At 40.1% G+C, this 15,011-nt stretch overlaps 1 protein-coding gene across 9 annotated transcripts in view; it reads right to left on the reverse strand.

Annotated features, from left to right (window-relative positions):
• MYH10 (myosin heavy chain 10) overlaps window positions 1-15,011 on the reverse strand; it is a 155,623-nt gene that overhangs the window by 44,702 nt on the left and 95,910 nt on the right. For all 9 annotated transcript variants that reach the window (XM_060394825.1, XM_060394827.1, XM_027974903.3 and 6 more), the window contains 6 exons: window positions 14,235-14,298; window positions 12,366-12,464; window positions 10,625-10,768; window positions 10,283-10,378; window positions 7,003-7,121; window positions 6,223-6,375 (listed from right to left, as the gene is read on the reverse strand). In XM_060394825.1, coding sequence (XP_060250808.1) covers window positions 6,223-6,375; window positions 7,003-7,121; window positions 10,283-10,378; window positions 10,625-10,768; window positions 12,366-12,464; window positions 14,235-14,298 — 675 coding nt within the window. The remainder of the gene's footprint in view (window positions 1-6,222; window positions 6,376-7,002; window positions 7,122-10,282; window positions 10,379-10,624; window positions 10,769-12,365; window positions 12,465-14,234; window positions 14,299-15,011) is intronic.

Consider the following 15,011-nt stretch of genomic DNA (forward strand, 5'->3'; position numbering starts at 1 on the left):
TCAGTTCAGTCACCCACTCGTGTCCGACTCTGCAACCCCATGGACTGCAGCACGCCAGGCCTCCCTGTCCATCACCAACTTCTGGAGTTTACTCAAACTCATGTCCATATAGTCGGTGATGCCATCCAGCCATCTCATCCTCTGTCATCCCCTTCTCCTCCTGCCTTCAATCTTTCCCAGCATCAGGGTCTTTTCAAATGAGTCAGTTCTTTGCATCAGGTGGCCAAAGTATTGGCGTTTCAGCTTTAGCATCAGTCCTTCCAATGAATATTCAGGACTGATCTCCTTTAGGATGGACTGGTTGGATCTCCTTGCAGTCCAAAGGACTCTCAAGAGTCTTCTCCAACACCACAGTTCAAAAGCATCAATTCTTCGGCGCTCAGCTTTTTTTATGGTCAAACTCTCACATCCATACATGACTACTGGAAAAACCATAGCTTTGACTAGACGGACCTTTGTTGCAAAGTAATGTCTCTGCTTTTTAATATGCTGTCTAGGTTGTTCATAGCTTTTCTTCCAAGGAGTAAGCATTTTTTAATTTCAAGGCTGCAGTCACCATCTGCAGTGATTTTGGAGCCCCCAAAAATAAAATCTGTCACTGTTTCCCCATCTATTTGCCATGAAGTGATGGGACCAGATGCCATGGTCTTAGTTTTCTGAATGTAGAGCTTTAAGCCAACTTTTTCACTCTCCTCTTTCACTTTCATGGGGCTCTTTAGTTCTTCGCTTTCTAGCACAAGGGTTGTGTTATCTGCATATCTGAGGTTATTGATATTTCTCCCAGCAATCTTGATTCCAGCTTGTGCTTCCTCCAGCCCAGCATTTCTCATGATGTACTCTGCATATAAGTTAAATAAGCAGGGTGACAATATACAGCCTTGACGTACTCCTTTCCCTATTTGGAACCAGTCTGTTGTTACAGTAGCTGACGTACTCCTTTCCCTACAGACTGGTTCGAAATAGGGAAAGGAGTACGTAACTGATTATCTACAAATAAAACCATTTTTACTAGTGAATGGTTTAGTGGAGAGAAATGAATAAATGAGAAAGTGAGAAAAATAAAAAAAGACTTGGGAAGGTCAGAGGCCGAGGAGGCAAGCGCATCTTTGAGCGCTTTGCGGGTCTGGAGAACAGATGGGCTGCTGTCCTGTCCCCTCTGCTCCTTACTTAGGCCAGTGGCTCCAGAGTGAGTTAGGGAAAAAAAAAACCTTTTCATCTGTTACAGACATTTCAGTTTCCCTCTGTGTGAACTCTGCCCATTTCTCCACGGTGCTGTTGATGGGATGAAAAATGAAAGGATGAAGTAACAGGGGTAATTTTCTTAAAGCAATTGTGTTCTGTGAGAAGTACTCAGCCTTTTTTTCTGCCTCCATGCTGTCCACACAAGTACCATGGGGCCATAAATACCCTCTTTCATTATAAAAAGTGATCTTCAATTACAGAAGGTTTAATCAACCCCCAAGGAATAGACTCACGGTCTGAAAAAGCCATTCCGATCTTCCCTGGGAGGTGCAGCACTCAGTGTTTTAGAGTGAGGTCATGCTCGGAGAGTGGGGCAGTGTCTGCCTGGCTCAATGCTGTATTTCTGGTGAACCGCATCAGCATTTGCAGACTGCCTGATGGTGGTGATGTTTATGTTTATGTTATGGATTTTTCTCTGCCTTAAGATCACGAGACTTAGCACTCTGCTCAGCCTGAGCTACCATGTATGATGGTATTTTTGTTAAATAAAGGTCTACTTGCCTTCCATATTTAAGCTACTAAAAATATTTTTAAATTAGTTGTTCTTCAATTGGTTAATGCCTGGTCTAAGATTTGAAATGTATAGAGAGTTGCACTGAGAAGTCTCACTCTGATCACCCGCTTGATCACTCTAATCAATAACTGTCACCTATTTCCTGCAATTTTTCCAGAAAGTCTCCACACTCATAAATGTGTGTGCTATCTAGACTTTTTAAGCTTAACAAAGTATCTTGGGGTCTGTACTATAAAGCCACCCCATTCTTTACAATGGGTGTACAATTCCCTACTACATGGATATATGTCATAATTAATCAAATCAACCTCCTGTGGTGAACATAAATCTCCTAATGGTGGACAGCTAGGCTTTTTCCATTCTTTTCCCATGATAAATAATGTTCACTAAATAATTCTGCATTTTTAGTATCTAACACATTTTTCTACTGTGTATATTCATGTCAAAATCATACTTCTGATTCTACAGCTTTATGTTTTGTATCTCTTAGTATCCTCTTTTCATTTCTTTTTCAGAATTTTACTATGTATGCTTTATTAATTTATTTTTCAAATTAGTTTTAGAAGCAGGTCACCTAGTCTTCCTCTATCCCTTAAAATTCCTATGAATAGTTTTTAAACAAGTATGTTCTATTTCAAGATAAATTTGGGGAAGATTTACACCCTTATAATGCTGCATTTTCTCATCCAAGAACAAGGCACATTTTTACATTTCTTGAAGTCTTCTGTTTTTTACAGTAGCACTGTAAAGTTGTCTTCAACTAAATCTTACCCATTTTTTCTCAAATTTCTTAGGTATTTCATCTGTTTGTTTGCAGTTGAAAGTGGAGGTCTTTTTCTTCATTGTATCTGCTGATTGTTTACATGCAGGAAAGCAACAGACATGCAAATTGCATGCAGCCACCTTTCATGACTTTTCAGTTATTCACAGATCAGTACATACTAAAGCAATCTCTTATAGTGGCAGTGGCAGTTTGGTGGATAAAACTACTATACCATAACAGTTCAGGTTTTATGAGGATAGACATCATCCAAAAGGGTTCATTTCAAAACAAGACAATTCAATATCCAATTGGCCAAAGTATTACACTGATCCCAAGAAGTATTTATGCCTTACTATATAATCGGTCTATCAAAAGAGAAAGTTTTACATTTTTAGGAGACCAAAATTTTATCAAGGTTTTAGGAAAACCACAGTAGGTATGTGACTACAAACCTTTGATGGATTGATGCTGTTTGGAGAAATCTAGTCAGATTAATAATGAAATATATTGAAACCCAACAACAAATGCTGTGGGTGTGTCTTCAGAACAGAGACCATCCCGTCTCTTCATTTCTCCATCTCACACGGCTGCTCCCGACCCCCACCCAAACCACCATCATCTGGCTGCTGAGCTATGACAATACCACCCGCCACCCTCTCCCCACGTCTACTTTTCCATCTCATGTGTTTCCAGCTCCTCTGACCCTCTCTTCAGCTACGTCTAGTCACTGTGGCTTTTGGCAGTTTCTAACATCTAACATGATCTCTAACATCTAAATGATCTCTGTTCATTTCCAAGGCAAACCACTCAATATCACAGTAATCCAAGCCTATGTCCCAGCCAGTAATGCTGAAGAAGCTGAAGTTGAACGGTTCTATGAAAATCTACAAGACCTTTTAGAACAAACACCCAAAAAAGATGTCCTTTTCATTATAGTGGACTGGAATGCAAAAGTAGGAAGTCAAGAAACACCTGGAGTAACAGGCAAATTTGGCCTTGGAATGCGGAATGAAGCAGGGCAAAGACTAATAGAGTTTTGCCAAGAAAATACACTGGTCATAGCAAACACCCTCTTCCAACAACACAAGAGAAGACTCTACACATGGACATCACCAGATGGTCAACACCGAAATCAGACTGATTATATTCTTTGCAGCCGAAGATGGAGTCAGCAAAAACAAGACCAGGAGCTGACTGTGGCTCAGATCACGAGCTCCTTATTGCCAAATTCACACTTAAATTGAAGAAAGTAGGGAAAACCACTAGACCATTCAGGTATGACCTAAATCAAATCCCTTATGATTATACAGTGGAAGTGAGAAATAGATTTAAGGGACTAGACCTGATAGACAGAGTGCCTGAAAAACCATGGAGGGAGGTTCGTGACATTGTATAGGAAACAGGGATCAAGACCATCCCCATGGAAAAGAAATGCAAAAAAGCAAAATGGCTATCTGGGGAGGTCTTACAAATAGCTGTGAAAAGAAGAGAAGTGGAAAGCAAAGGAGAAAAGGAAAGATATAAGCATCTGAATGCAGAGTTCCAAAGAATAGCAAGAAGAGATAAGAAAGCCTTCCTCAGCGATCAATGCAAAGAAATAGAGGAAAACAACAGAATGGGAAAGACTAGAGATCTCTTCAAGAAAATTAGAGATACCAAGGGAACATTTCATGCAAAGATGGGGCTCGATAAAGGACAGAAATGGTATGGACCTAACAGAAGCAGAAGATATTAAGACAAGGTGGCAAGAATACACAGAAGAACTGTACAAAAAAGATCTTCACGACCAAGATAATCACGATGGTATGATCACTCATCTAGAGCCAGACATCCTGGAATGTGAAGTCAAGTGGGCCTTAGGAAACATCACTACGAACAAAGTTAGTGGAGGTTAGTGGAATTCCAGTTGAGCTCTTTCAAATCCTGAAAGATGATGCTGTGAAAGTGCTGCACTCAATATGCCAGCAAATTTGGAAAACTCAGCAGTGGCCACAGGACTGGAAAAGGTCAGTTTTCATTCCAATCCCAAAGAAAGGCAATACCAAAGAATGCTCAAACTACTGCACAACTGTACTCATCTCACACGCTAGTCAAGTAATGCACAAAATTCTCCAATCCAGGCTTCAGCAGTATGTGAACCATGAACTTCTAGATGTTCAAGCTGGTTTTAGAAAAGGCAGAGGAACCAGAGATCAAATTGCCAACATCCGCTGGATCATGGAAAAGCAAGAGAGTTCCAGAAAAACATCTATTTCTGCTTTATTGACTATGTCAAAGCCTTTGACTGTGGATCACAATGAACTGTGGAAAATTCTGAAAGAGATGGGAATATCAGAGCACCTGACCTGCCTCTTCAGAAACCTATATGCAGGTCAGGAAGCAACAGTTAGAACTGGACATGGAACAACAGACTGGTTCTAAATAGGAAAAGGAGTACGTCAAGGCTGTATATTGTCACCCTGCTTATTTAACTTCAATGCAGAGTACATCATGAGAAACGCTGGGATGGAAGAAGCACAAGCTGGAATCAAGATTGCTGGGAGAAATATCAATAACCTCAGATATGCAGATGAAACCATCCTTATGGCAGAAAGTGAAGAGGAACTAAAAGCCTCTTGATGAAAGTGAAAAAAGACAGTGAAAAAGTTGGCTTAAAGCTCAACATTCAGAAAACGAAGATCATGGCATCTATTCCCATCACTTCATGGCAAATAGATGGGGAAACACAGGAAACAGTATCAGACTTTATTTTTTTGGGCTCCAAAATCACTGCAGATGGTGACTGCAGCCATGACATTAAAAGATACTTACTCCTTGGAAGAAAAGTTATGACCCACCTAGACAGCATATTCAAAAGCAGAGACATTACTTTGCCAACAAAGGTCTGTCTAGTGAAGGCTATGGTTTTTCCAGTGGTCATGTATGGATGTAAGAGTTGGACTGTGAAGAAAGCTGAGTGCAGAAGAATTGATGCTTTTGAACTGTGGTGTTGGAGAAGACTCTTGAGAGTCTCTTGGACTGCAAGATCCAACCAGTCCATTCTAAAGGAGATCAGCCCTGGGTGTTCCTTGGAGGGAATGATGCTAAAGCTAAAACTCCAGTACTTTGGCCACCTCATGCAAAGAGGTGACTTATTGGAAAAGACTCTGATGCTGGGAGGGATTGGGGGCAGGAGGAAAAGGGGATGACAGAGGATGAGATGGCTGGATGGCATCACCAACTTGATGGACGTGGGTTTGAGTGAACTCCAGGAGATGGTGATGGACAGGGAGGCCTGACATGCTGCGATTCATGGGGTCGCAAAGAGTCGGACACAACTGAGCGACTGAACTGGACTGAACATCTAACAACTTCTCTCTCCCGCAGGACCACTAGACCTACTCTCATTTTGCCGGGGATTCTTCCTGAGGCTGGGGCTTCTCATGCTAAGCTCTTAACAGCTGCAGACACACTTTGCACTGTGGGTCTCCCCAATTCCTTCCATCACAGCCCTCTTCTCACTTCATTATTCAAAATCCCGAGAATTTGGTGGTTTTTCTGTTACTTAATGTTTGACTCTCTACTAGAATGGCAGGGACTATACCTGCTTATCTGCCATCATATCCCTGGTGCCTGGCACTGCAATTGGTACACTGTGAGCCTGAAAGATTATTTGATGAAAGAATAAACAGAAGCAAGAAGAGCAGGAGGGAGAGTGACATACCTCAAAAATCTCAAATCCAGCGATGTCCAGGATCCCAATGAAGGAAGCCCCTTGCCGTTTGGTCCTGTCCAGAGCTTTATTGATGCGGTGAACGAGCCAGCGGAACAGCCGCTCATAGGTAGCTTTTGCCAAAGCTTCTACTGCAAAATCTGCCTGTAATTAGACAACAGCAACCTTTTAGTCTGAAAATAATCTCAGCAAAACACTAAAAGCTGTTAGATGGAGGGAATTTAATGATCTACAGTGCCCTCCAAACCCTAAAAGAGCACTTACTGCTTAATCATGTCTGTTTTACACATCAACAGAGGATATTAGTACAATTAGGTACAGACTGGAGATAATCAGTGTAGGAGATGGATGAAAATGCCCAGGAAAAATGACTTCCTTCCCCTGCCCCTGGGCTTCTGTGCAGCGTTATCAGCCCAGAGTCCACCATGAAACAGGTGATTCTAACTGCTACATTCCCGGTGCTGGGCCCTCCTCCCCTTACAGGAACAAGGGATCAATCAGGCATCCTGCTGGGTAGGATGCTGGGGTACACAGCTTTTTCCTCCTGGATGGTTCATCTACCTGGGGAAAATTCAAGGTTATATTTCAAACTTCCTTTTTTATAAGTCACCTCTAAAAATTTTCTGCAAGAAAACAGTCAACTAGTACCAAGAAACACGTGGATGATGGAGCTTTTATTGGTTCTGTTTGCTACATGCCAATCAGAAGGTGTCATGACCACGGTTATCAATCACTCAAGCAACAACTGTGTGATAACTGTGTTAAACTTACTTGTTCTTTGGTCTGGGCTTTCTGCACGTAGTCTCGGCCGACCTTGATCCGGGGGGTGAGAATGGCCCGCGTGAACTCCATCACATTCATGCCAAGAAGATGGCAGAGCTTCTGTGCAACTAGAGGGTAAAAGGCCTCCTAAATACCAGGCCTCCTTACCGACCTCATCATAGCACATTCAATAAACAGTTGAAATACCTTAGTAATCACCTAACTGTATTAAGAAATTAAATATAAGTCTTAAGGTTAGACAGGTGTTAGGTCTTATAAAAACTACCTTCATCCTTTCATATTAACAACACTTATCCTTAGGCCGTAAGAGATGATTAGTCAGCAATTACTTACTCTGGATAGCTTAATAGATAGAAGTTACTAAGTCTTAGAAGTCATGGATAATGCAGAGAATGAGAAAAATGGTATTCAAAATATTTTAAATCACCATGTTACCAAGATAATTTGTCATGCCTACAGAGTGATCCTGGTACTTTAGTAGGCAAGAAACCTAAGGGATTTTAAAAATCAATTATTTGATTACATGGCTCACATTAAAAAGCTGCTAATTTTGTTATTGTGGATTCTCATCAAATTTAGGGCACTTTTCTCACCAGAAGTTCACTGCCTAATGTCACTAAGGTCCAACAAGTGTTCCAATTACTAATAAATGTTTGATTAGGGGTTAAAATAACAATAAAATTCTCTAAGGATAAGCACATTTTGAGTCATGTAGAGGCATAACCAAGTTCATTCTGAAAGATGCACTGCGTCCCACTCCTCTGATCCACGTGAACTGCTGGCCACCCAGCAGCACCCCGGGGTGGGCAGGGAGGCTGTGCCTCAGGGAATACCTCCTTTGGTTTCTGAGTCTTCTCACCAACTGCCCTCCTCACCCTCTACATCCTGGCTCCTTTCAGCTAATGTACATAGGTATGCATGTGTATACGTGTTGGGTGGGAAGCTGAAAAATACACAGAGGTAGAAAAAGCAAATTGCTCACATTCTTTTTTGTGATGATAAACATCATTTTAGAGGCTAAAACACACACTTCATAGAGTGACTCTATCTTGGCTTACTGTCCTCCACAAGGAAAACAAGGTCCCTTATTACATTTTCTACTTCTAAGCCTTAATACTCTGTTATTTGCCACTTTTGTTTTTCTTTATAGTCATTTTCAATCTAAAAGGTAATAATCTGCCAATATCACTGAGAAAACTCCAGTGGGGAGCAGGTAGATGTTTGGGTGTCACTGGGATTGGAGCCCTTCACCCTGACTGTGCCCCGCAGTCACTGAACACATGCCTCTGGCGCCCGCCACCCCACAGATCGGTGGTTAGACCTGGCAGACTTTTCTTGGTTTTCATAGTGATGTGCTGACGAAGGTAATTTTAGTAAATTTAGTAATTTTAGTTTTAGTCCTATTAATGATAGCAGAGAATAAGACTTTTCTGAAAAATGCCATTTTGATACCAACATGTAAAAATGCCATGGGAAATTAACATTTAATAATATATTAACCTGATAAAATAAGCCGGTCACAAAAGACAAGCACTGAATGATTCTGCTTATACGAGGTACCCAGACTAGTCCTATTCATAGAGACAAAGTAGAATGGCGGTTGCTGGGGGATGGGGTCCGGGGACTTGTTTCAGAGTTTAAGTTTGCAAGATGAAGTCTACAGAGTGACTGCATGATAATGTGAATATATATTATTGACCTATATGCATAAAAAAGGGTTAAAATGACAGATTTTGTTATGTGTAATTTTACCAGAATTAAAAATTTTTAAAATACTGATAACCTAAAAAACTCTGGTAAGAGAAAGCAGAAATATCAATACAAACAGAAGTCCAGGTGTATATATCCACTTCAAGCCCTCATTTTCTGATCTTGAGTTGAGCATCAGACTGAAATGTTTACAAATGAAGTATCTGGGATTTGCTTTGAAATAATCTAGGAAAGGGGAAGTGGTGTAAATGAAACACAGGCCATGGGCTGGTGGTCGTCTATGCCAGGAGACAAGAACGTGGTAGGAGGTCCTTCCACTCTGCTCTCCCCTTGCATATGTTTAAATCATGCTGTAATTACAAAGTACAAACTCTGGCACATTGCAACAGTGCAAGTGTTAATTAACCACCACTACTACCTAATACGGAGAAGGCAATGGCACCCCACTCCAGTACTCTTGCCTGGAAAATCCCATGGACAGAGGAGCCCGGTGGGCTGCAGTCCATGGGGTCGCGAAGAGTTGGACACAACTGAGTGACTTCACTTTCACTTTTACTCATTGGAGAAGGAAATGGCAACCTACTCCAGTGTTCTTGCCTGGAGAATCCCAGGGACGGGGGAGCCTGGTGGGCTGCCGTCTCTGGGGTAGCACAGAGTTGGACACGACTGAAGTGACTTAGCAGCAGCAGCAACTACCTAATATAGGTAATATAATTCAAGAAAATTTATAGAGTTGTAATTATTTAAAGCTTCTTATTCAATACAAAGCAATTAATGTTACTTCTATTACTGGGGATGTAATGAACAACCAGGAGGCAATGACACTGGAGCCATTTTGGCTTTTAAAAAACAGTTGTTCTATAAATGAATCAAGAAAAGGAAAGAAGGATGCTCCTGGGAGGCAAAAGAACGTTCTGGTGACCAGGCACAGATGCCTCAGCTTTCTTTGTGTCTCCAGACTGTCAGAAGCAGACCTCACAAGGCTTACAAACACATTTTGAAGTGAAGTCGCTCAGTCGTGTCCGACTCTTTGCAACCCAATGGACTGTAGCCCACCAGGCTCCTCCATCCATGGAATTTTCTAAGCAAGAGTACTGGAATGGGTTGCCATTTCCTTATGGTTCACAAATTTTTGTTTTTAACTGCTGTGAATTTGAATCCATTTTTAATATTTAAAAGTTTGAAAATTTCATATTAAAATCTAGGTTTCCACCTTCCTCTGAAAAATCGGTTCTGGTTCCAGCCCTGGACCTGCATTCTGGCAAGGAGAAAACTGGCTGGAAGCCAACAGCTGCAGCTCCCTTAGGCACGAGCTGTGTGGTCTCTTCAGCCCACTCCCACGTCCTAACCCCCGTCACTAAGGCAGGGTCCCCACACCTGCTCCTCAGCTGGCACTCCATCCTCCTCCCTCCTCTCTGGAATCTGACTGACCCTTATGTAGGCATGTGGAGCCTCATGGGAGACACCTCAGGATGCTTTTATGCTCGTGTTGTAACACATTTTTGGAGAACACAACAGGCCATAGAAACAGAAATAAAATCAGTGTTCATCAGCCTACCTGTATTTTCCGGCATGGAGGCTTGATCAGTGTTTCGCTCCTTTTTGAAAGAAATATTCCCAAACTGAAGCACTGAAGATACCACTTTAAGCATTGCTGTATGTTGATATTAAAAAAAAATTAAGATATGATATCAAAATGTAGAGGACATATTCTAATGTATTTTGTGCTAAAAATTAGCTATACAAAACTTTTCAGAAAGATGAGTCTCAGGATTTCATAAAATTAAGAGGCAGGTCCCATTAATTTCACAATCATTCTCTAGTTTAGGTTTTTTACCCCTAACTTATAAGTCTTGGTAAAACTGAGCATCAGAATCTTATTAAGAGAAATCACACATACACAGAATCTCTTCATGGGAGAAGCCCATTATATGCATCGCCTCCATTGTCTCCTGGAAGTTATCTTTGTCTTGTTGTCCCGGAATAGGAATATAGCCATTGGAGAGAAATCTGTAGTTATTAAATCCTTCAAGGAGCAAATCAGCTGAAAGAAAACAGAATACAACGTCATAAATAGTCATCAACAGACTGAAGCACAGCCCCATCTTCAAACTGGACCCACAGGACAGAAAAACATCTGATCCACCACCACATTTTACATTCTCACATTAAATACACAGTCTTCCATGATCTGTACAGTGAAAGAAATGATGATGTAAACAACAGAAATGTCAACAGGGGCTTTTGGGACAGTGGTTTATACAATATTTGAAATCAGATAGCTGGGAAATGATATCAATTTTCCAGATAACTAAACTTTATTGTTTCCAGATTTAAATACTTCAGACATCTTTTGAGGAGGAGCCTTCAAACCCATACTCTGTGTTCCTGGTGTGGAACGTGGGCCCGCCAAGTCCTGAGCCAGCCAGCACCCTGGAGCCCTTTCTCCACGTCAGTCTGCTTAGTGGTCCATTTGCCTTTGAGAGCGATGTCTGACGCAGCACTAGTCTGACCGGGTATTATAACAGACATGCCCACTGACTCTCTTATTTCAGGGGACATGAATAAGAAAGAACAAGCTCCTTTTCAATAAATGTGTTCTTAAGAAAAGAAGAGCGTGCAAAATAGTAAAACGTGGTTTTCCCTACAGCAGATGGTATCTGGGCGTCTGGCTTTGTGTGTCACTGGCTCTCCTGCAGAGAACTTCTCCTGATCACACCAACCCCTTAATTCTTATCTACATCACATGGAGCTTCCACTGGGTATTGCTTAAAAAAAAAAAAAAAATTCCTTCTTTTAACAGTTATTTTCTTGATTCATTACTGCTTTCAGTCTGCCAGGCTGAAAATGAGGGTTTTCTTCCCTCAGCATTATCTATTGAATACCCTTGAAATTTTAGTCTCTCAACGGCAATTACTCTATTTGCTGCTTATTTTTTTTCCCTTGCAGGTCTTTAACTAATTTCTGGGTTTAATGCTTCCACAGATGATCCATGGTTAGTAAAAGCCTATATCTCAAGTGAGAAAAGGACTGTAGGGTTTTACATGTCTATTGTGATATCTAAATAACATACATACTAATTCTAGAGAAGCAGAATTTACTCTGAGACTCAGAAGAAACCAAAAAGTTGTGTATCTTCTTCTGACCCAGCAAAATTCTGACCCAGGAAAGAACTTACTTTTTACCTGTCCAACTCTAAAATTCTGGTCTTTGTGATTCACAAAATAAATAAAAATCCACACAGGCTCTTTCTAGTACTACTGGAAGGATAAGATACATTCAGTTGTAAATCTAGGAATACACACATGTATTCAATTTCACTTTATTAAATAAATTTATTTTTCATTACTTTTATATTTACAAATTTTGAAACAAAATTTGTATAAAACATATCATATGCCTTCAAATTTGAAATTATTTTAAAAGAAAAGTACAAAAGATAATATAACACCACCCATATGATTGCCACTTAAAGTACCTATCCCATGGCTTGAAGTTCAATTTCACTTTCATAATTGAGCCAGCTAGAATTTTGGTATGTGTGTGTGCATAATTCTGCAACTGTTCTCTTTCTTAAAAAAAAGTATTATAAAAGATATTTAACTGAACATAAAACAGTAAGAAAAAAATCTGTAACTTACACTTCAGATGTTCTCCTGCTCCAGATAACAACTGGTAAAAGATATGAAAAGTACGCTCATCTTTTGCTTGACGAACAGCACGAGATTTTTCCAGAAGGTCTGAGCAACGGTGGTTAAGGGTGACAGTGAAAAGGTGGTCTCCTCTCAGTGTCTGTACACATTTAATTTGTAAGATTTTTCTTTCTTTAGAATACAGAAACTAGTCTGCAGTGAATCACTCTAAATGACTGAATTTTGTATGTGGAAAAAGAAAAGATATGCAACTTCTGTTTCTCACTAATCTTCTAGAACCTGTGAACTTGCAGAGAGCTTGGAAATCAGAGCACTTCCCTCACCCCTCCTCCACCCACACTACCCTGACACAAGGAGCCGTGAGATGCTATAAAAAAAGGAAAGCCAAGTTGTCTGAGGTGGAAAAGCCTTGAAACAGCAGACTTATTATTGCAATTTCACAAAGAAGGAAACCAGGGCACAAAGAAATTACTCAAACAGCACAGTCAGAAACCAGAACTTTGCTGGACTCCAAAATACGTGTAACTCTGGTACCACTCCAGTCAGTTAGCACCTGTGTGTCAGAACACCGCAGCCCCGTGTGGGTATTTGGGGCGTGGATCTGGGGCCTGTTTGGTTTCTCTGTCCACTGAGTCTGGATGCTCCTGGAATATCTCTGCATTGACAGTCACACTGGACTCCCAAGAGTCTCAGTTTTACTGCTTTGGGAGAGAATTATCTTCTCTGAATTAATCTTCCTGGGGCCACCAAAGCAAACTGTGTACGTGCATACAGCCTAATTTTAGTTAAAAATTGGACTACCCCAAACACACCCTCCACATTCGGTGAAGCGTGCCTGCACATGAAGGATCTCTTCAACATGAAGGGACTCTAGCGCAGCGGTTGCCAACCCTTTTGGCACCAGGAATTGGTTTTGTGGAAGATGATTTTTCCATGGACCAGAGTGGGGATGGTTTGGGGATGATTCAAGCACATTACATTTATTGTGTACTTTATTTCCATTATTATTACATTAGTTCCTCCTCAGATCATCACTTGTTAGATCTCAGAGGCTGGGGACCCCTGCTCTGGATCCACTTGCCTGTCATGTTCAAGTGTTTGCTTTGTTTTCTGGCTCTGAACATATTTAGAGACATAAAATATAGTTCTGAATTAACAGGAAAAAATCTGATTCATGCCTGACCGGAGGGCCAGAAACGGTATCTATCACAAAGAGTATTAACAAGTATAGAGAACTGTCAGCTGTTATTTCCTAATTCGGACATTATCATTCAGAGTCATTTCTAATTTATTCTTTTTAATCAAACTAATTCTCTCCATAGATCCATCATTCCTTAAGGCTCTTCTATGCTTGCGACATTTCTTAGGACTAGTCTATGTGTTTGACTGTTTTTTTCCCCTCTGACTTTATTCTGCTTAACACTAACTGAAACTGCTTCACCTCTGTAGATTATAAGGTTTGTTTTAATAGGACATGGTCACTCTACTAATATCAAAAGTAAATGGGGAGAAAAATGGGCTAATACAGCAGTAACTGAAGATGTTATTCACCTAAATGTGCTATGAGCACACAAACACTTCCTGGATCCATTTGCCTATACAGGTGTTCTCACCTTAGTGGGACCCTCCACTTCCCCAGCCACGTGACCAGATCATGACCCAGTGTCAAAAACAAACAACAACAAAATATCACTTTGGAGTTCATATTCAGTAGTTGAAGGTATCTAAACAAGTCACAATTTCTCTGGGCTTGAGTTTTATCATCTGGGAAATGGAAGAGGCATCACAGAGGATGGCCACCAGGCTGCAGGAAGATGAAATCAATTCTCTATTTTGAATAATTATGAAAAAGGATACATGTTTCAATGTTGGCCCCAACAATATAGCCAGTTACATCAAAGTTGATCCGAATAAACTTGCCCTGAAAATAAATTACAAAAAAAAAAAAAATGCTGAAAATAAATTAAGGACACAGAAGATCTGAACACTATAATAAATAAGCCAAAGTTACTGTGTCATGTATCCACAAGTTGGTTATAAAAATGGAATCTTAATTATATTAACCCAAATAAAAGGGAAAGAAAAAGCCTCAATAAACTTAGGGCTGGGGTAGGTTACTTTACTAGACATAATAAAAATGAAATGCTAACCATTTAAAACTTTTTAAAAGTTCTTCTAAATAATCTGAAAGATTTTAATAGCTTTAAAAGAACACTGTATCTAGTCCTCTAATGCCAGATTTGAGAAAAGTGAAAAATAAAGATGATTTCCTAAGAAAACAAAAACTCATTCAAAGAAAAACAAGAGAAAAGTTGAATAGACCATAAACACAGAAAATAATAAAATATAATTACTCCTTTAAAAATGATGGATTGGTCTTAAATAGTTTAGCAAATTCCTTAAGGAATATTGAATTATCTTACAACACACATAACTGTTTCAAGGGAAACAGAAAATAGTGATTCTTTCACAATCCATTTTATAAAGTTATCATAACACTGAATATACAAGCTGGCAAACATATCATAAAAAACATATCAGAAAGCAAAATAAAAGCAAATATCTTACTTGTAAATATAGATATAAAAGGCCAAATTAAATATACTTTGTAAAACCAAGGAACACAACAATGAT

Source organism: Ovis aries, chromosome 11 (genome assembly GCF_016772045.2).
Source record: "Ovis aries strain OAR_USU_Benz2616 breed Rambouillet chromosome 11, ARS-UI_Ramb_v3.0, whole genome shotgun sequence".
Lineage (NCBI taxonomy): Eukaryota > Metazoa > Chordata > Mammalia > Artiodactyla > Bovidae > Ovis > Ovis aries.